Source organism: Bufo gargarizans, chromosome 1 (assembly GCF_014858855.1).
Source record: "Bufo gargarizans isolate SCDJY-AF-19 chromosome 1, ASM1485885v1, whole genome shotgun sequence".
NCBI classification, from domain to species: Eukaryota; Metazoa; Chordata; class Amphibia; order Anura; family Bufonidae; genus Bufo; species Bufo gargarizans.
The window spans coordinates 540,912,528-540,935,561 of NC_058080.1; the positions used below are offsets into that span (position 1 = coordinate 540,912,528).

The following is a 23,034-nucleotide window of genomic DNA, read 5'->3' on the forward strand; positions in this document are numbered from 1 at the left end:
AATTACTTAATGCTTCATAACATCATAACATAAAAGAGAGCATAACAAAGCGACAGATAAGAAGCGATAGAAATTGGCTGACAAGAGAAACCAGGGTGCAGACAATATTTAAATTCTTCCCAAAATAATTCCTCTTTTAAATCCTTCCCTAAAGAATTTATCTTTTAGACTTTTACCAGTAGTATATTTATAGTCTATCTTGCCTAAAGATAGATACTATTCCTTTCAGTATGTCAGACGTGGATTCAAGATAGAAACAACAGAGTTTTCGGAAAGCATTGGAATCTCCCCAGTCCTAAAGACAGGGATTTTCCGTACTTACCGAATTCCTGTGTGTTCTATCCTGGACAGAGCACCCAGCTAAAAGTGTTCTGCTTCTGTTTGCACCCTAATTCCTCCTCCATCCACAATGACAGGCGCCTGGAGAGCTATCAATGACACACACACACAGTATGGTCTCTGAAACAGCTCTGATTTTATCTTGACAATAGGCTTTTTATATATACATACATCAATATAGGAAACAGATGTGGTTCACATTACAATGATGCTGAGTAGAAACAATTCCTTATATGGAAATAAGGCTATTAAAAATACATTCACCTTCTAGTATGATGTCAACCATCATCCTGTCTTTCATACAGATCATATAGCTTATTCTATTTAACCCCTCAGGGACATCCTACTAATGACCCAGGCTTAACGGACGTGGTGGGCCCTCAACCGGCCATTACATACAGAAGGGGCAGAAGCTTGAGGGACCACCTCGTACAGTCACTACACTGCCCCCGAGAAGCCACGCACATGGCTCGACTTGCTTGGAATTGGGGGTCTTGCTCTAGGGGATCTATTTCTGTATTATACAAGTTTTACCTAGATTAATTTTAAAAGTTAGGTTTTATATTTTGCTACTGCTCCCTTTAATACATAAGCCTCAAATTACAAATCATTTCGTATTCTATCTCTAACAATATTGTAAGCTGTGTACCGGGGTGGGCTCCCCAGGATACAGCGAAGTCACAAACGAGGAAAGCAACTCCAACACCAGCTTTTGCTAAAACAGTATTCTACTTAAACGTGGTAATGAACACAACCACAAATGCTGGGAACATACAATAAATTTACAGACACCTAGCCCAAAGGTTGAGACCCTTGTGCTGCACCGCACCGCACCCTCCGATGGATGAAGGATGAAAGCGCAGTAATTTACCTACTGGCGGGCACAACTAAACAGCTTACCCTGTTATTACCCTAGAAAATCAAGAACAATTGTTTGGGTGCGAGGTGCAGACTAGCATGCAGTGCAGCACAACAGCTTACAATCTTACAATGCTCTACAGTATTCCCCCTCCCATAACTGGTCTTGTAGCACATGCCAGACTATTCCTTCAGAGCTAAAACGCCAGCCTGGCTTGAGTTTGTGGGAAAGTCTATCAGCCCTCCGGTGTGAAATGTCACTTTAAATTGTGGATTCCTTGCAATGAACAGCCAGCAACACTTGTGTCCTGACACAAACAGTAACCCTATCTAACTAACTGAAGGCCTGGCCTCGGTCTCTAGGATTCTAGGTGCCAACTATAATGAGGTGTGTGCACAATCTTACCGACCCGGGTCTGCTCTGCATGAACTGGGGACTGTGAACCGAACAAATGACTCTCCCACAAGCATGCGGTACAGCAGTGTATGTTGATTTGCTCCTCAGTTCTCATCAGCATTCCTAGAAGCAATCCTCGTTCCTCTAGACAGGATCAGAGTCTTCGACATGATCAGCCTCACTTACCTGCAGCTCTGGTCACTGAGGGATGCCCCACACCTGGATGTCAACGGATCCTCTGCTCACCCAGTTCCTCAGTCTCAGCTTCCTCTAAGATGACTGCTCCCTTTCTTCCTCTTCAGGCTCTTGTAACTCCAACTCTTATGAATATGGAACAATATGCAGTCTGTAGCTCTGTTTAGGAAACAGCAGCATCTTGTGGCCAAACAGCAGAATGTCAGTCCAGATATTTAACTTAAAGGGGTTCTCCGGGAATTAAGAAAATGAAAATAGCTAAATATTACTTTATTATAAATATATTCCCAAATATCTTTCATCAGTCATAATGCCTCTTTTTGTCTGAGGAGCAATCATTAGGAGAAATAAAATGGCCGCAATCCTACTAGTACACAAAAAGCCTGTCCTAATCACACAGCAGGACACAGCCACATCCCCACCTCCTCTCTGTACTTCATGTCTCCTCATGGACTCCATTAGTAACATAGTAACATAGTACATAAGGCCGAAAAAAGACATTTATCCATCCAGTTCGGGCCTGTCATCCTGCAAGTTGATCCAGAGGAAGGCAAAAAAAAAAAAACCTGGAGGTAGAACCCAATTTTCCCCACTAAAGATCATATTAAACTGTATTCAGGACCCTGACAAGCAGAGAGGAGGATGAGGCACCTCTTTACCTCAGTGCTCTGAAGTAACTTGTCCTCCTGTGTGTTAGGACAGGTTTTGTGTGGACTAATAGGATGGCGGCCATTTTATTTCTCCTAATGATTGCTCCCCAGACAAAACGAGCCATTATAACTAAAGAAAGCTACTTGGGAATATATTTATAATAAAGTATCAACCACTACAGAAGAATAAAAATCACTGCACAGAGAAAAGGAGAACACTATAGGAGAAGACATTGGACTATTTATACCACAACGATATATATTTTTCTTATTTTACACTTATTTTTATCTTTCATCCATTTTTTGATCATCTATCAAGAATATCAATACCAATTAACTCACCTCAACTAGGATTAACTTGTCAACTAGATTGAATACTCTAGTTTACTCTATATATTTTTTTCATTTTTTTATATTTTTACTTTTTATTCTTATTTTTATTTTTCTACTCTAATTCACTGCACATGCACTTTTTTTGCACAAATTGCACCAATACAGTCAAGCTCATATTGATTTTTATGTTTGTGTGGGAACTCAAATAAGTATTTGCACACGCCATTTTATCTTTGCATCATACCCTCTATATATAGATATTGTTTTTAAAAAAAAGATTTTTATAATTTTTTTATCAAGAAATATAAATTTCTGCATAAGACCAGATGAGGAATGCTCGTCTATACATTATATTTCAGATTTAAATTTACTGATTGGGTGAATCAGATAGATTTTGAGCACCCGATGCATGGTTGAAACCAGGTGAGCCACACAGGCTGTAATATTCAACTATTTTATATACTAGCACACATGGGGGGGCACTATGGAGAAGGGGGGAGCACTATGGGGGCATCTACTGGGGACCCTATCATATATACTGGCACACATGGGGGGCACTATGGAGAAGGGGGAGAGGAGCACTATTGGGGTCATTATATAGGGAAATTATACTGGCACACATTATGGGGGCATTTTATTCTGGCACATTGTCAGGCACTATGGGCATAAGGGGAGGCGCACTATTGGGCACGATATAGGAGTATTTTATACTGGCGCAAATTATAGGGCACTATGGGGACCTTGTCTCAACTGGGGGCACTAAGAGGGTTTTTTGGGCACACAGTAGGGGGCATTGGCACACATGAGGGCACTAAGAGGAGGTATTTTTTATACTGCCACACATTATAAAGAGAATTATTACTACCGTGGACATTATGGTGGGCTTTATTACAGTTGAGGGACTATGAGGAACATGAATACTAGTATGAGCACTATGGGAGCATTATTACTTCTGGGACACAATGGGGACATTATTACTGTAGGGGCACTATTACTACTACGTGTTGTCCGGTAGATAATTATTTTTATTGGTGGGACTTTAGGGAGCAGTATTACTGTGGGGGGCACCCTGGCACGGTATCAGCTTAGCACAATTATTTTTGGGGAACATTATGTTTACACTATTAGTGTCAGGGACACTGTTTCCTGGGCACAATTATTTTTTAGGACACTGTGTGCCAATAATTATTGAAGGGGAACTATCTATGTGTAACTTGTATAGGGAGCACAGCTGGCACAGTATTGGGGGTGGCAGGATGGGACGTTCAGAAGGTGGGAGGATAATGGAAAAGTAGGAAACTAAGATATCTTTCAAACTCTGCAGATAGAAGAGATGGCTGAAAGAAATCATCATGGTGGTCTGGTCTAAAAGGAGAAGATGAGGACAGAGAACATCTACATCAAAGGAAACGTCACTGGATGGAAGAGATATGTGTACCTGTATTAGGCTACTTTCACATCTACATTAGTTATTCTGGCAGGCTGTTCCAGCAGAGAACAGCCTGTTGGAATTCACTGGATCCAGCACTGCTGGATGCAGACAGAATGCCCGTCGGCCCCATTGACTATAATGGGGTATAGCAGAGATCCAGCCACAATCTGGCAAAAATGCAGAGACTCAGAGGGACACTGCTGTCAGATTCCTTGCATTTTCTGCCGGATCAGGTGGCCGGAGCGTAGTGCCGTAGGTGTGAGCCTTACACTGTATGTTTTGTATTGCTACAAGTAATGTTAGGATGGATTAGGTTAGGTTGCGAATTTGGCTTGAGGGGGCCCAGGCACATTCTATGCGCAGGGGCCCTCTTCTGTCTGTGTCCACCCCTGGTGCCAGGGATAGTGAAAGCTGGGTGAACCCTCTCTGGATCCCTCTGGGATGAGCTTGGCTGCCATTAATACCAAATAAAGAAATAAAGAACTGAATATATAACATTCTCAACTTAAATATTAGACTGCTATATTTAATCAAAATGGCGCCTGTACTATATATAATATATACAGCACATGCACCATTTTGTACTGCAAAAATACAGTGCTGGGGGCGTGGCCTGACTGAGGATGTGAGCAGACGTGTAGCTCTGAGCTCCCAGCTAGTTATCCGGAAAATACCCCTTCTACCCGCCTGCCGGTGGTCTACAAACCCTGCCTTGGGCTCCAAAGTATCCCCTCTAAGCTCCGGTCCATAGCGGCTGCAAAATAGTGTGACAAAAACCGAAGGAGAGGGACGGAAAGTACTGTGAGAGCGCTACCCCGCTGAAACAAGATGGCGCCGCGCATGTGGTGAGGCGGGCGCCTGGAGAAATTTGCGCACATACCAGCTTCTGTGCCACCTACTCCTACTTCAGAGTCTCCCCCTCATGACTGGCCGTCAGATAATGCTCTGGAGGAACCCTCCGATGCCACAGCAGCTGCCTCCCAGATCAGCGGTAGCACAACAAACATTGCGGAGATGATGCCAGAACCCACTATGAGGGATGTATTTGTGGCAGTGGCACAATGTAATGCTGCATTGACTGCATTAACCACAACAGTCGGCGGTATGAAGGAGGACATAGGCTTCATTCGGCAAGACATGCGGCAGGTTAAGGAGTGGATGGGGGAGATGGAAAGTCGCATTAGTGTGCTGGAAGATCAAATGCCGCCAGTTCAGCGAGATATGCAAAGAGTGATCCACAATGTCACCATGCTCATTGCAAAAACCGACGATATGGAGAATCGGCTACAACGTTCGCATGATGCCAGAACGAGCTGAAGGCGCTGACCCTGTTGCATTTGTTGAAAAATGGCTGCTGGAAAAAATTGGCAGAGACAAGCTGTCACCATTGTTTGCCGTGGAGAGAGCACACCATGGGCCATTCCGCCCGCCACCACCTGGGGCGCCGCCACGCCCATTTCTACTGAGAGTGCTTCATTTCCGGGATCAGGATACCATACTGAGGAGTGCTAGAGACTGCATCGATTTAAACATTAATAGGAGTCATGTTTCTCTATATCCAGACTTCTCGGCCGAAGTTCAAAAGAAGAGAACAGTTTTTTGATAAGAAGATTGCGACAGCTGCAGTTACCTTATGCAATAATCTACCCTGCGCGGCTGCGGGTAATAGCCAAGGACAAGTCGCATATGTTCGAGGATCCGGTGGCAGTGTGTCAATGGCTGGACACTATGGAGCAAAACATCCGCAATACCCCCTGAATCGCCGTATGTTTTTACCAGTATATGTGGTATTTGTTACTCTGTATCACTTCTGTGTAATTTGCCCTCTGCTATTTTTTTTACATTTATTGCCATGAGGTACATGTGTAAAATCTGCTAGCTGTTTGATGCTATGAGCAGTGTACACTACTTCTGTTATTAGGGCCATTTTCCCAGCTAAAATTATCACCGGTTACAGGGTCATTCTGGGTAGCTTTAATCTCTGCAAGGCAGCCAGGACTGCAAACCCGGAGCTACACCACAAGGAGCTACACCGCAAAGAGTCTACTTGTTTTCCTCTAGTTCAGGAATTTATTGTTCCCTAGTTTCTCGCTAGTGTGTGAGATGGTTTTATGCGTTTTTCCATGGATGGGAAGGGAGGGTCGGGTTTATTGGGACGTTGAGCTGAAGGATATTGGAGACTTTAGGAGATATATTGATGTACAACTCGGAGGCAGTGGCAGACCCTGTAATTTATGGTTTAACTGTATCAATGGGTACTCTTAAAATTGTTGCTTGGAACGTGAGAGGCTTGGGCCAGGCTGCTAAGCGTAACGCCGTTTTTTACGCACTGCAATCGCATCAGCCAGCCATATTATGTTTGTCTAAAACTCACCTTAATAGTACAAAAATACTCAATTTTATTAAGAAAATCACAGAAGACACATGATCAGCACTGGTCACAAATAAAACAATACATACAGGTTACAGTACATGTTAAAAACCAAGTGAACCGATGGTGGGCTGCCAATACATATATCTAGGTGGGCTGCCAATACATATATATACTGTAGTACCTGTGGCGTTATTTATTACGCAACATGCCCATGTGGGTTAATCTACATTGGCATGACGACACGTGAATTGCGTATACGCCTTCAGGAACATCAGAGTGATATTCGGATGGCGTCAAAAGTGCCAGCTGATGATAGAGAACGAATATTGAAACTCAAACCAGTTGCACGACACTTTCGGTTGAAACACAATAATCGATGGCAGGACCTGAGGGTTCGTGGCATTGATAGGGTAAATCTTGGATCTCGAGGAGGCGATCTCTTCAGACGACTTGAACAAGTGGAAAGTAAATGGATAATTAAACTTCAAACCCAGGTGCCATATGGGTTGAATGATAAGGTGCCTTTTGCATCTTTCCTGTGAATGCCTCCTCCTTGAATCTCCGTGATCTGTCCAGGTTTCTTTATGTTTATGTGTATGGCGATGATTGTAGGGCACTCATGAATGGGTGGTGGATAGGATGGGTGAATCTTTTATGCATATAGAGGCTCGGGGTATGATGAGTGGCCGCATGATACCTTTAGTGTGACTGGGGATGTGATCAGTTTGAACATCGGTTCCATCGGTGTATAGATGATTGGCGTTTGGATAGGGGTGTATGCGAAATATTCACGGCTGGGTAGGGTACATCCTCATTTGTTCTTTCTTTATGTTCGAACAATTTAGGATGTTTATATATATATATTTTTGGCTCACGGTATATATAGCCAATTATATGTAATTGTGACATTCTATATATTATCAATGTGTAGAATCGATGCAATTTAAATAGTTATTTATTCACTTTGATTTTGCTCTTGCTTCCCTTTTTTATGCAATTATCTATTCTTCTTTTTAGTACTTCACTGTGCACCTCCAGGCCTCTGTTTCGGGAGACTTTATTACTACTTACTCCTGCCATGGCTAATTGTGCATGTCAGGAGGAAAAGAGGTCGATAGTAATAATAACGCTTAATATCCTCCTAATTTGTAGTTTAAGGCCCCCCACAGAGGTCGAGTGATAACACCTTTTGGTCAAATCTATGGCCTCAGTATATTATAAAACGGATTATTATGTTAATTAGCTTGTAATTCCTGTCTTCAAATGTAATAATAATCTTTTATCACTTAATTTTCACAGCATTTGGCATAGGCTTGGTCCTTGCCCTTTCCTGCGCATGCGTCACCACCCTAGTATCGCATATCGAATTAATTGTTATTCGATGTGCACGACTTTTGTGGTTGTCGGTTGTACAATATCTGTCTAGTGCAAGTGCACTTCGGGTACTGTCACCTGACAAACATATATATATATATATGCATATACATTGAAGTTGAACTGTGATGAGGTTCTGTGCACGTGTATACACACTTTGATAGACTGACCAATATTGGATATGGACGTCAGTATATATATGTTCATGCCTCAGGATAGCAACTGTGTTTATCATAGTGTGGTTTATATATGATAAGACACCATCATCTCATGCAAAGTAATTTGATTTTTCTGATACATCCCTATGTTATGTCATGCGCCCTCATCTAATATGGCGGATCTGGTGTGCTTGGTGATCTGCGCATGCTCCGCGCTCGTGTGCCGCCGGCCGCTCCAGAGTGACGCGTGTCGCACAGGATGTGCGTGACTGCCTTCCTCTGGACCGGCGCGGCGTCACCGGATGTGGCGGCATGCGGCTGAGAGGCCAGGCGCCAGTAATCCCCGCCATGTGATAATACCCAGGTGAGCCTTAAAAGCAATTAAACACTAGTCCAATAATCAATCAAATGTATTTACCTGACCTATTTATGGATGACCCTCCTCTCTGCCAACCAACACCCCTTGAAAAAGCTGTACGCGAAACGTGCGTTGGGGAGTGGACCGGTGGTATTGCTGCACGATACAATCGAATCAATTGGTCAGTATATATAATGGTTTCCATCATGTGTCAAATATAATTTTGATTATTGTTATTGCCCTAATTTTGATAACTTTGGTGTATATCTTCACACCAGCTTGTGGCAAATTCTGACACATATATACATGTGGATAATTGTGGTGTCTAATAGCTACAGCTTTGGGATACTATATGTCCACTACCAATGACCATTTGGATAAAATCTTGCACTTGCACTTTACCCTAGATATATGTATTGGCAGCCCACCATCGGTTCACTTGGTTTTTAACATGTACTGTAACCTGTATGTATTGTTTTATTTGTGACCAGTGCTGATCATGTGTCTTCTGTGATTTTCTTAATAAAATTGAGTATTTTTGTACTATTGCAGTATATTTTCTTTATATTAAATTACGTTTTACCTACCTTACTCCTTCAATCGGTTATATATATTCTAATTAGGGGTAAGCCCGCAATTTTGTTAGGGCTATATATAGGTTTTTCATATTTATCTGTGTTACAGATTTGCCCTACGTAATGGATTTACGTTCTAAAGAGACGGAATGGCTGGCACAGGTCACAAGGATTTTCAAGGAGGAGAGCATTCCCAACCCTAATTCTATACAACCTGATGTATCTGAGACACAGAAACTTCTCAAGAATCTATACCGCAGTAGAACCAAAACATGGTGGAATAAAGCCGCGCTTGAACAGTACCTGACCAGAGATCTGGCACCTAGGGGCCTTCGAGTTCAGGTATGTCCCTCATTCCCATTGGGAGATGATATCCTAAAACAGAGATGGGAAGATGCCTGTAAATTATGCTCACGTACATTCATTGAGCTATTAATTGGATATGAAAAAAAGCAACTTGAGGATATAGAAAAGTCAATTGCACCACTACAAGATAAATTGCGACTGATAGGTAGCCCGGAGATGATGGCACGATTTGAGCAAGATTTAAATAACGATCAAGCCCGATGGGAAAAAGAAATTCAAGAACAAAAGGCAAAGAAATTTCAGCGTGATATTGCAGATTACCAAAATGAAAGAATATTTCGGTGGCACTATAAACGCAACACCGATCGTTCTGCCTCAAGCTCGGTGACATCCATACGGAGCAATCACTCACAACGTGCTGAGGGTTCAACAATAGTGGGACAGACGATGCCGACATCAAAAACTCCAATTAAACGAAAATATAACAATCTGGATGACTCCAAAAATGGGGAACTAAAGGTAATTAACCTTTCGGATATAACCTTTTCTGATCCCCAATTGGAAGTGCTGTCTTTTGGACTATCTTTTAGTCCTGTGTCTGTATATGACAACTTCACTGCAATCAAGGACACGTTCCTGTTTGCAAGGAAGTTAGTCTATAGAAAACACTTTTCTAAGACATGTTCAAATGATATCTTTACAGCCCCGGAGGAATTGGAGGCGCTTCGAACATTAGAGGAACTACTGATGGAGCAGGAAGGAGGTGAGTCGAAATTTCCGCCCTTCACCCGTGGCCGGTCTGTCACATTTCCACCCTTGTCTTTGAGTCCGGCAATTGAAACGTTTGTAAAAATGGTGGTGAAGGATTTTATTTATCCTCCCCACGAAACGCTCATATGACAACTTGAACCACTCTCAGAGAGTGGCCCTGAAACAATTAAAAGCAATGAAGAAGGTGGTATTCAAGCCGGCGGACAAGGGTGGAAATGTGGTAGTTTGGCCTATCGAGATGTATGAGGCGGAGGCTCATCGTCAATTGCGTGACATTGCCTGTTACCGTAGATTGACCTCTAACCCTACCAATGACTATCAGATGCAGATACAGGCCGTTCTGCTGACAGCGGTGGAGTCATCAATTATTAATAGGACTGTATACAATGGCTTGGTGGTGAAGCATCCAATAACCCCCACACTGTATCTACTACCGAAGGTGCATAAATCTTCAACGAGACCTCCGGGTAGACCGATAGTGTCGGGGTGTGGTGGGCTTAGCGAACCCATTTGTCGTTTCTTGGACTTTTACCTCAAGCCATGTGTCCAATGTCTTCCATCATATGTCCGTGACTCCACCGATGTGTTAAAGCGGTTGGAGAATGTCCATATGGAAGACGATATGTATCTTGTGACATGCGATGTAGAATCGCTGTATACCTGCATTCAGCATGAACTTGGTTTGAAGGCCTCCAGTTTCTTTTTGCGGACAAGGAATTTGTCGCCGGAACTGGTGGAATTCATACTAATTCTGTTGGATTTTGTACTCACACATAATCACTTCCTTTTCAAAGACCGACACTATCTCCAATTACGAGGTGTGGCGATGGGGGCGACTTGTGCGCCCTCATACGCTAACCTATTTTTGGGTCTTTGGGAACGTGAATATGTACAACAGATCATGGATGGGGCGGATGGACAGGTCATATCCTGGATCCGCTTTATAGATGATATTCTGTTTGTTTGGCAGGGATCCAGGAGGGCACTTGATTTATTTTTGGTACAACTGAACGCGAATGATTGGAATATAAGATTGACCCAAACCATCTCCCAAAGTCAAATGACATTCTTGGATATCAACATCAAGACGACTACGGATGGCACTCTATCGACGGCAATTCATCGCAAGGATACCGCTGTAAACGCTTTGTTGCACGCATCGTCTTTTCATCCACAACATCAGAAACGATCTATACCGATTGGTCAGTTTCTAAGAGCCAAAAGATTATGCACTACAACAGAGGACTTTGAAAAAGAATCGACTCAGCTTCGACAACGCTTTGCACAAAGAGGATATCACCCTGTGGTTATTGAACGGGGGTACCAGCGAGCTGTCAACACATCACGACAGACCCTCCTTATAACAAAGCCTAAAAAAGTCCAAAATGCATCAGTGGATGAAGTTCGACCAGTCTGTATGATCACGGATTATAATCCACAATGGAATAACATTAGAAAAACGTTTGTAAAATATTGGCCTGTATTGCAAAGTGATCATGTCTTGAATTCGGTTCTCACCTCGGCCCCCACTCTGGTCTCTAGACGTAGCAGGAATCTTAGTGATATTCTGGTATCTAGCCATTATGTCCCACCTAACAACCAGGAATTCCTGTTTCAGTCCAAGGGACCAAAGTGGGGCTCGACACCGTGCGGACACTTGTAGCATTTGCAAGGCTATGGTAAAAAGTGTGTCATTTAGCGATTCATCTGGTAAAGATGTATACAAAATTGTGCATTTTATCAACTGTAGTACCTGTGGCGTTATTTATTACGCAACATGCCCATGTGGGTTAATCTACATTGGCATGACGACACGTGAATTGCGTATACGCCTTCAGGAACATCAGAGTGATATTCGGATGGCGTCAAAAGTGCCAGCTGATGATAGAGAACGAATATTGAAACTCAAACCAGTTGCACGACACTTTCGGTTGAAACACAATAATCGATGGCAGGACCTGAGGGTTCGTGGCATTGATAGGGTAAATCTTAGGATCTCGAGGAGGCGATCTCTTCAGACGACTTGAACAAGTGGAAAGTAAATGGATAATTAAACTTCAAACCCAGGTGCCATATGGGTTGAATGATAAGGTGCCTTTTGCATCTTTCCTGTGAATGCCTCCTCCTTGAATCTCCGTGATCTGTCCAGGTTTCTTTATGTTTATGTGTATGGCGATGATTGTAGGGCACTCATGAATGGGTGGTGGATAGGATGGGTGAATCTTTTATGCATATAGAGGCTCGGGGTATGATGAGTGGCCGCATGATACCTTTAGTGTGACTGGGGATGTGATCAGTTTGAACATCGGTTCCATCGGTGTACAGGTGATTGGTGCTTGGATAGGGGTGTATGCGAAATATTCACGGCTTGGTAGGGTACATCCTCATTTGTTCTTTCCTTATGTTTGAACAATTTGGGATGCTTACATATATCTTTTTGACTTATGGCATATATAGCCAATTATATGTAATGGTGACATTTTAGATACTATTAATATGTAGAATTGATGTAACTTATATTGTTATTCATTCACTTTATTTTGCTTTTTTTCTTATGCAATTAACAATTCTTTTTTTTTAGTACCTCACTTTGCACTTCGAGGCCTCTGATTTGGGAGACCTTATTACTACTTACTCCTGCCATGGCTAATTGTGTATGTCAGGAGGAAAAGAGGTTGATAGGAATAACAACGCTTAATATCCTCTTAATTTGTAGTTTAAGGCCCCCCACTGAGGTCGAGTGATAACACTGTTTTGGTCAAATTATGGCCTCAGTATATTGTAAAACTAATTATTATGACAATTTGCTTGTAATCCTGTCTTCAAATGTAATAATAATCTTTTATCACTTAATTTTCACAGCATTTGGCATAGGCTTGGTCCTTGCCCTTTCCTGCGCATGCGTCACCACCCTAGTATCGCATATCGAATTAATTGTTATTCGATGTGCACGACTTTTGTGGCTGTCGGTTGTACAATATCTGTCTAGTGCAAGTGCACTTCGGGTACTGTCACCTGACAAACATATATATATATATATGCATATACATTGAAGTTGAACTGTGATGAGGTTCTGTGCACGTGTATACACACTTTGATAGACTGACCAATATTGGATGTGGACGTCAGTATATATATGTTCATGCCTCAGGATAGCAACTGTGTTTATCATAGTGTGGTTTATATATGATAAGACACCATCATCTCATGCAAAGTAATTTGATTTTTCTGATACATCCCCATGTTATGTCATGCGCCCTCATCTAATATGGCGGATCTGGTGTGCTTGGTGATCTGCGCATGCTCCGCGCTCGTGTGCCGCCGGCCGCTCCAGAGTGACGCGTGTCGCACAGGATGTGCGTGACTGCCTTCCTCTGGACCGGCGCGGCGTCACCGGATGTGGTGGCATGCGGCTGAGAGGCCAGGCGCCAGTAATCCCCGCCATGTGATAATACCCAGGTGAGCCTTAAATGCAATCAAACACTAGTCCAATAACCAATCAAATGTATTCACCTGACCTATTTATGGATGACCCTCCTCTCTGCCAACCAACACCCCTTGAAAAAGCTGTACGCGAAACGTGCGTTGGGGAGTGGACCGGTGGTATTGCTGCACGATACAATCGAATCAATTGGTCAGTATATATAATGGTTTCCATCATGTGTCAAATATAATTTTGATTATTGTTATTGCCCTAATTTTGATAACTTTGGTGTATATCTTCACACCAGCTTGTGGCAAATTCTGACACATATATACATGTGGATAATTGTGGTGTCTAATAGCTACAGCTTTGGGATACTATATGTCCACTACCAATGACCATTTGGATAAAATCTTGCACTTGCACTTTACCCTAGATATATATATGTATTGGCAGCCCACCATCGGTTCACTTGGTTTTTAACATGTACTGTAACCTGTATGTATTGTTTTATTTGTGACCAGTGCTGATCATGTGTCTTCTGTGATTTTCTTAATAAAATTGAGTATTTTTGTACTATTGCAGTATATTTTCTTTATATTAAATTACGTTTTACCTACCTTACTCCTTCAATCGGTTATATAAAACTCACCTTATACCGGAAAAAACAAAAAGTATCTGTAAGGCGTGGGTATCACACCATTTCCACTCACCTCGAGAGGGGCGAGTGTACTGGTACACAGAAGCCTCTCTTTCCAGTCTAGGGAGGTGTCAGTGGATGGTGAGGGCCGTTTTGTGTGCATAGACTGCACCATATTCCATTTCCGTCTGTTTTAATTGCAATCTACATACCTTCTCCTTACTCCTGTGAGATACTTTAGTCTGTCCTGACCTTTATTTCCAGGTTTCCTGGGGTGCCGGCCATTCTGGTGCGTGATTTTAATATGTACCTAGATAAGACTCGATAAATGTCAGCCGGATGGAGCGGGAGTGGGCCCCTCCCCTACCTCGCTGGCTAGACTGCTCCAGGAAGTCGATCTTTATGACTTCTGGAGAGTCAAGAACCCCGGGGTGAGACAGTATTCCTGTTACTCCTCTTCTCATCACTCACTGTCCAGAATTGATCTGGTTTTGGGCTCTCCGATTCTGCTGGACAGGATCAGCGAGATTGCTTACCTGCCCCGTAGCATCTCTGATCACTTCCCGTTCTTAGTGGCATTAAATCTAGGTGAAAATAGGCGTGTGCAGAGACAGATGTGCAAGCTTAATCCCTTCTGGTTGCAGCTTGTGGACACAGGAGATGTCTCCTCCACTTTGACAGAATTCTTTAACATTAATGATGGCTCAGCCAGCCCCACTACCGTTTGGCATTTACCGTTTGGCATTTACATCAAACTGATTAGTGCCCACAAAACTAATAGCAGGTCATTTCATATTGAGCTCTCTAGTGAAGTCCAAGCTACAGAGGCTGTATATATAGCTAATCCAACGGAGGCCAATGCTGCGAGTTGGTTGGAAGCGCAGGAATTATTAAAAGAACACCAAACTCATAGGGCGGGAGAGAAGCAGTTCTTTACACAGCAGAAATATTATATGGAGGGAGAAAGGGTTGGTCACCTCTTAGCAACTGTCATTAGGGCACAGGAGGGCCCCTCATGTATCTCTGCTATCATGGACACACAGGGGACTGTGGTGGGGGGTGATGAGAGGGTGCTGGGTGTGTTTCATGCCCACTTTGCTGAGGTATATACTGTAGGTCCAGGCTCCAGGTCAGGGCGGGGGAGAGGGATAGCTATTTGCAAGCCATCCAAATGCCCTATCTGACAGATGCTCACAGAGAGATGTTAGACAGTGACCTTCAGCTAGAGGACCTGGATCTGGCGATGAGATCTATTCCCAATAATAAGGCGCCAGGGGGAGATGGGTTGCCAGAAGAGTTTTATAAGAAACATCAGGAGGTCCTTCTCCCGCACCTTCTATCTGTGTTCAAGGACTCTTATGAGTCTGGAGTGTTGCCGAGTTCCATGAGAGAGGCAATAGTTGTGGTTCTTCCAAAGCCCGGCAAAGAACCTACTAAAGTAGATTCGTACAGGCCCATTTCGCTTCTCACGGTAGATGTCAAAATATTGGCCATGGCTTTGGCCAATAGGTTGTTGTCGGTCATCTCCCATATTATCCATGACGACCAGTGCGGATTTATGCCAGGAAAGGCTACCTCCTTTAATTTGCGCCGGCTGTTCCTCAACTACAGATTCAGACATTGTCAGTGGGGGAGTGTCCGGCAGTGATTTCGCTTGACGCTGCCAAAGCTTTCGACAGAGTTGAGTGGGATTACCTGTGGGCGGTCATGTCAAAATTGGGGTTTGGTCCGGTGTATATTAAACGGGTACAATTACTATATAGCCAACCAAGGGCCCGTCTCAGGGTTAATGGCATGCTATCGCCGGTGATGGCATTGGAGAGGGGCACTAGGCAGGGTTGTCCTCTGTCGCCCCTCCTCTTCGCCATTGCAATCGAACCATTGGATTGTATGATGCGATCTACTCCCTTGATTAGGAGCATGGGATGGGGGGAGATGGTGGAAAGAATTCCGCTATGCGCGGATGATATGCTTCTGTATGTTGGAGATCTGGCTTCATCGATCATCCCAATTATTTCCTTAATATCGGACTTTGGAAGACAGTCGGGTCTGTATATTAACTGGAATAAATCTGTCATTTTTCCGCTGTCCCCTCTGCCTCGGTCCCTATGTTTGGACCACATTAACCTTAAAGTGGTTTCGTCCTTTAAGTACCTTGGTGTTGAAGTCTCCACCAGCCCCCAGGCATATATTGTGGATAAACTGATACCGTTATTGGCCAAATTTAAAATGAAAACAGCTATATGGAATAAGCTTCCTCTCTCAGTGATAGGTCGGGGGAATCTTATCAAAATGATTTTTATGCCACAACTGCTATATGTACTTCACAATTCGCCAGTTTGAGTGGCCCAGCACCACTTTTACAAGATACAGCAGATTTTCCGTTCTCTGGTGTGGAAGGCCAAGTACGGTAGGATCCGTTACGAAACCCTGCAGATAGGTAAAGACATGGGAGGACTGGCTCTGCCAAACCCCTATCTCTACTTTCTGGCAGCTCAATTACAGCATTTTAAAGGTTGGGTGGGATAGGAAGGACCGGGAGAAGTGGGGAATTGGTTAAGTGGGTCGCTAGTTGTAACCCCCCAATAACGGTATTGGAAAAAGATGTAGTGGAGCCAGTAAAGTCTCTCCCAATTTTTTTATTAATGCGTACTGTGTGGACTAAATCTAGGGAGGTTTTAAATGTGGTGAATTTGCTTGACCTGTCACCGATATGGAACAATCCCAAACTGAAGGAGATATCCCAGTTGTCAGACTTCCAAGGATGGGAGCGTAAGGGGCTGTGGAATATTGGTCAATTATATTCCCAGGGAGTACTAAAACAATTTGAACAATTATGCACGGAATTTGGGTTGGAATCCAGGCAATTCTACAAATACCTACAACTTAGACATGCCATAAGCTCACAAATAAAAATAGGGCCGATGGTTTTCGCCTCCCATCAGGTTGTGTCCAAACTAATGGAGGTAGAGTCCTCCAGAGGAGCGATCTCTAGGGCCTATGGGGTGATGGAGGAGGAGAATCTGAAAAAATATCCACTAGTTAAGAGCAAGTGGGAAAATTATGTGGGCCCTATCTCGGATGCTCAATGGGAGGAGGTGCTGGCATTGACTCCAGCTCTGTTACTAAGTGAGGCGGCTAGATTATCCCAGATTTTTCTTTTACATAGAGTATACAGGTCGCCACTCTTTTTGAAGATGATAGGGTGTCGCCCTGATTCCTCATGTCCAAAATGCAGGACAGATGACGCCGGGTTGTTCCACATGATCTGGCAATGCAGCACTCTGCATAGGTATTGGTCTAAGATAATAACCCTGATTAATAAAATATACTGTGCTACATATACATTAGATGCAAAAATTTGCATACTCTGATTGTTCGAGTCCCTGCAACCTCCCATTAAGACAGGTATTAACAGAATTTTATATCAGGCTAGAAAAACCATTGCTGCTAAATGGATTCAGCCGTCTCCTCCTAGCTTTGCTGAATTTGTGGCTAGGATGAATGTGGTCATAAGGCTGGAGAGGGGAACGTACTTGAAGCGAAACTGTTTATCGAAATTTGATTCCGTATGGGGACCGTGGATAGATAGATCTGGGGTGTGCAGCCAGTGGCTGTCCTTGCACCATGGTAGCTGGATTATTCCAGGTCGTCCTTAGTGCAATGGTGGCGCATGTGCGATTGCAACTGACAATGTATGACTATTAGCCAAAGGAATGTGTACTGGGGGTGTACCACTGTCTCCTTATCCTTGAATACAGGGGCTATATTTACCATCCTTACCTGTCAGTCAGCGTAATTTGTGGGGGGAGTCTACCGTTGTCTCCCTTACCTCCGCTATTGAAACCATACTTACCATCTTTGCTCGTTGGCCCATGGAATTGGTATCACGGGTCTGTCTCCATTGTCTCCGTTGTTGAGTGTACTATTGTAATCTTTGTATTGCACATATTCTAATGTATCTGGATGATATGTTATATTTGCTGCTCATCTCATTCAATGTTTGTGTTATGGGGGATTTTGTTATTGTATTTAATGAAGACATTTGTCTTTGTTTTTGCTTTTATTTCAATAAAAATTATCTGATTTAAAAAATACAACACAGATTTTTTTTCATTGAAGCACAATTTCTGTAACTTACCCCGAAGTCAATTATATGTTTGACTAAATATAGCAGTCAAATTTTTAAGTTGAGAATTTTGTATGGCCCGATGATCTAATAAAAGCTATACTTTAATATAGAATAAGAGAATCTGCCTTAAGTGTTCCTAGAGGAGGGAAAATGTCAATGCTATATCTAGAAAGAGTTCTCTGCAAAGCTCATATTACAATCACTACTTCATCTTCCAGTTATACTCTGAGAACATTACGTAAAAGATAACCTAGGAGTGTGATATAACAGGGGTGAGATAATTACATGCTGAATATGTCTACACATCGCAATTAGTGTATAGGCTGGGGCCGTGTGACTTTATAATAGAAATGCTTTATAGTGTATATTGTGTTCTTAAAGCATGTGTACTGTAGGGTAACATTTACATTACCGCTGTCCACAATACAGTGCATTAAGGAAGTATTCAGACACACTTTTTTCACATTTTATGTTGCAGCCTTGCGCTAAAATAAAAAATAAAAAGTTCAAGTATTTCCCCATCATTCTGCACTCAATACTCAAATAATGTCAATTTCAAAACAGAATGTTCAAAATCTTTATTAATTTATTGAAGAGAAACAACTAAAATCTTGCATTGACATAAGTATTCAGGCCCTTTAGCAGTGATTACAGCCTCCAGTCTTTTTGGGTATGATGCCACAAGGTTTGCATATCTTAATTTGGGGATTTTCTACCATTCTTATCTGCAGATCCTCTCTGTCAGCTTGGATGGGGCCCATCGGTAGACAGCCATTTTCAGCTTAGCCTACTTTCACACTTGCGTTATTGTTTTCCGGTATTAAGATCTGACAGAGGATCTCAATACTGGAAAAATGTTTCCGTTTAGTCCTCATGCATTCTAAATGGAAAGAGATTTGTTCAGGATGCATCAGGATGTCGTCTGTTCCATCAGCATTCTGTTTTGTGACTGGACACAAAACGCTGCAAGTTGCGTTTTTTTTGTCCAGTCATAATAACAGAAAAAAATGGATGTCAATGTAGACAGAGCCTAAAAAAACAGACCCGTCACCCATTGACTTTCAATGTATTTAGTGACAGATCCATTTTTTTCCGTTTTGATTTCACACAACCACATCCTAACAGAACGGATGCACCCTGATGTGCAAAATCAAAACGAATCCGTTTAATTCCAGAATTGAGATCCTCTGCTGGCTCTCAATACAGAATTAATAAAGCAAGTGTGAAAGTAGCCTTAGAGTTGAGGTCAAAAAGTTCAGTCTTGGTTTCGTCAGACCAGAGAACCTTTAAGTATTTTTTTTGTTTTTCAAACTTGTGTCATTTACTGAGGAAAGTATTCTCTTTAGGCCACTCTGCCATAAAGCCCAGATTGGTGGAATGCAGTGATGGCTGACCTTCTGGAAGATTCTACCATTTGTTCATAGGATCTTTGGAGCTCAGCCAGAGTGACAATTAGGTTAGCCACCCTTCTTTCCCTCATCTGTCTTGCCTGATTACTTAGTTTGGACTGGCAGCCAGCTCTAGTTCAGTTTGTTCCAATCGTCTTCTATGTGGAACATACATTTTTAGTACCATTCTCCAGATCTGTGCCTCCACACAAACATATATCTAATCTTTACAGGAAGTTCTTCACTCCTCATGGCTTGGTTGTTTGCTCTGATGAGCATTGTTAGCTGTAAGACCTTAAATAGATAGGGGTATGTCTTTCCAAATCATGCCCAATTAACTGAATTTACCACAGGTGGACTCCAATCAAAATGTAGAACCTTCTAAAAGATGAAGAGTCATAGTAAAGTGTGTGAATACTTATTTCCAGGTGAAATTTTAGTTTTTCCTTTTTAAAAGATTGGCGAACATTTATTTATTTATTTTTAGCTCTAGGACGCAATATAATAAAATGTGAAAAAAGTGAAAGGGTCTGAAGACATCCCCAATACCCTGTATACAGGGCAGGAATATCCACTCCAGTGACAGTCGTTAATAGTTTACTACAGGCTGGTGGAAAACTCTATAGGTTGCTGCCATTTTTTATTTTTAAAATTCCATCTGTTGAAGTCTGTTGTAATTTGCTGTATTGTCTTCCCCTTTGTCTCCGGAAGGAAGAAAAACAGGAATATTCCTGAGGCCACAAGATTAGCAAAAAAGATGAGGAAACAGTAATGGCCAAGGACAGCCTGAAAATAAGAAAAATAAAGTGAGATCAATGAACTCGCAACTTGGATTGTGGTATATGATGCCCAGTTAGGTGCAACTAGCGTGCAAAAATCCAACAGTGTTGTCTTTTTTTTTTTTTTTTGCAACTGTTATGTCACATCACAACCCCAACTACAATCATTAGATGCAATGTTGCAGTGCCACATTACAATATTCATGTCTGCTTCCCAGACCCTGATGCCAATGCGGAGTTGAGTGTTTTGGCCCTCACTGTCATGGTAGAAAACTTTTAGGGAGGGGGTCAAGAGAACTAAATCAAAGAGTTTTAAGAAAGTAGCAGAGGTGCATACTCTGTGTGTGTGTGAGCACAGCCACCATGGTCTAGGCACCGCCACCATGGAGGGACCAGTGGGGTGTGTGCATAGGCAGGAGGGAGCCTGAGAGGACTGGTTTTGGTCCATAATTATTGGTGAGAGTAAGAGATCAAGAGATCCAGAGTGTGTAAAGGAGCCACAAAAGTAGGCCTGGGTGTTGTCATTCAAAAAGAAGCTGTGTCACTGTGGAAGCACTAATCCAAAGTTAAAGTTGACCAGTGTGAAATTACAGTTGTATTGCTGTTATTGCTGGTTTCTGAAAGAGTCTGTACCCCTTATTTATCACAGACTTGGACTGGAACTGTGATGGCAATATGCAGAGGTTTGCAGCCAAGAGTAATGGGGCAGTCCGTAAAAATTTGAGGACGCATGGAGGCACAGAGCACCATACTTACTTAGTGGCTGTTGCAACCCTACATGAACATACTTAAAGGAGTACTGTGAGAACTGGCCACTAGCAAACCATCCTAGATTGTGATTAAAACAGGTTGCATCTAGCTGCTGAGCTGTGTGGGGTGAGGGGGTCTCACATCATTACACTTTGCTTTGGTAGTTGCAAAAAAGTAACGAGTGTTTCTGGCTGGCTGCTCAGCCTGACAGAATATCACACACAGGATTTGCAATGCTAATCCTGCAATCCTATCTACAATATACCATCATACCTGAGCAGCCTGACAGGAACAGGGGAAGGATCCCCATTTTTGTCAGGCTACTCAGCCATAACAACATATCACACACAGGGTCAGATCATTACTAGGACAGGTTGCTAGTGATAATTTTAAACAATTCCACAGCAGGACAGGCAGAAGCCAACATTCACTTTGGTGCGACCCAAATTTTGTGTAATATCAGTAGTAACTGTGGGGGTCTGGTCCCAGTCAAGGACCACTCAGAATTTTATTGTGTCACTGTTAGGCCTCATGCACACGACCGTTGTGTGCACCCGTGGCCGTTGTTCCGTTTTCCGTGATTTTCTGCGGACCCATTGACTTTCAATGGGTCCGTTGAAAACTCGGAAAATGCACCGTTTGTCATCCGCCTCCGTGATCCGTGTATCCTGTCCGTCAAAAAAATATGACCTGTCCTATTATTTTGACGGACAACGGTTCACGGACCCATTCAAGTCAGTGTGCGGCCCCCCCCCCCCTCTATTGTATTAATATCATTGGTGGCCAGTGTGCGGCCTCCCCCCCCCCCCGATCATTAGTGGCAGCGGAGAGTTCCGATCGGAGTCCCAGTTTAATCGCTGGGGCTCCGATCGGTAACCATGGCAACCAGGACGCTACTGCAGTCCTGGTTGCCATAGTTACTTAGCAATATTAGAAGCATCATACTTACCTGCTGCGCTGTCTGTGACCGGCCGGGAGCTCCTCCTACTGGTAAGTGACAGGTCTGTGCGGCGCATTGCTTAATGATCTGTCACTTACCAGTAGGAGGAGCTCCCGGCCGGTCACAGACAGCGCAGCAGGTAAGTATGATGCTTCTAATATTGCTAAGTAACCATGGGAACCAGGACTGCAGTAGCGTCCTGGTTGCCATGGTTACCGATCGGAGCCCCAGCGATTAAACTGGGACTCCGATCGGAACTCTCCGCTGCCACCAATGATCGGGGGGGGGGGGGAGAGGGGAGGCCGCACACTGGCCACCAATGATAATACAATAGAGGGAGGGAGGGGGGTCCGGGGGGGGGGGTGCACACTGGCCACCAATGATAATACAATAGAGGGAGGGAGGGGGGGGGCGCACACTGGCCACCAATGATATTCAAACTAGGGAGGGAGGGGGGGTCTGCCCCCTGCTGCCTGGCAGCCCCTGATCTCTTACAGGGGGCTATGATACGCACAATTAACCCCTTCAGGTGCGGCACCTGAGGGGTTAATTGTGCGGATCACAGCCCCCTGTAAGAGATCGGGTGCTGCCAGGCAGCAGGGGGCAGTCATGTACACAATTCTTAGTATATTCTAACTTGAAGCGTCCCCATCACCATGGGAACGCCTCTGTGTTAGAATATACTGTCGGATATGAGTTTTCACGATTTAACTCAAATCCGATGGTATATTCTAACAGAGGCGTTCCCATGGTGATGGGGACGCTTTAAGTTAAAATATACCATCGGATTGGAGAAAACTCTGATCCGATGGTATAATAGGGACTCCTGACTTTACATTGAAAGTCAATGGGGGACGGATC

The 23,034-nt window shown here is 43.3% G+C and overlaps 1 protein-coding gene across 1 annotated transcript in view; it reads right to left on the reverse strand.

Annotated features, from left to right (window-relative positions):
• Positions 1–18,289: 18,289 nt before the first annotated feature.
• Positions 18,290–23,034, reverse strand: part of LOC122924438 (solute carrier family 2, facilitated glucose transporter member 9-like) — an 89,590-nt gene continuing 84,845 nt past the window's right edge. The window contains exon 12 of the mRNA XM_044275535.1: positions 18,290–20,490. Coding sequence (XP_044131470.1) covers positions 20,305–20,490 — 186 coding nt within the window. The 3' untranslated portion in view covers positions 18,290–20,304. The remainder of the gene's footprint in view (positions 20,491–23,034) is intronic.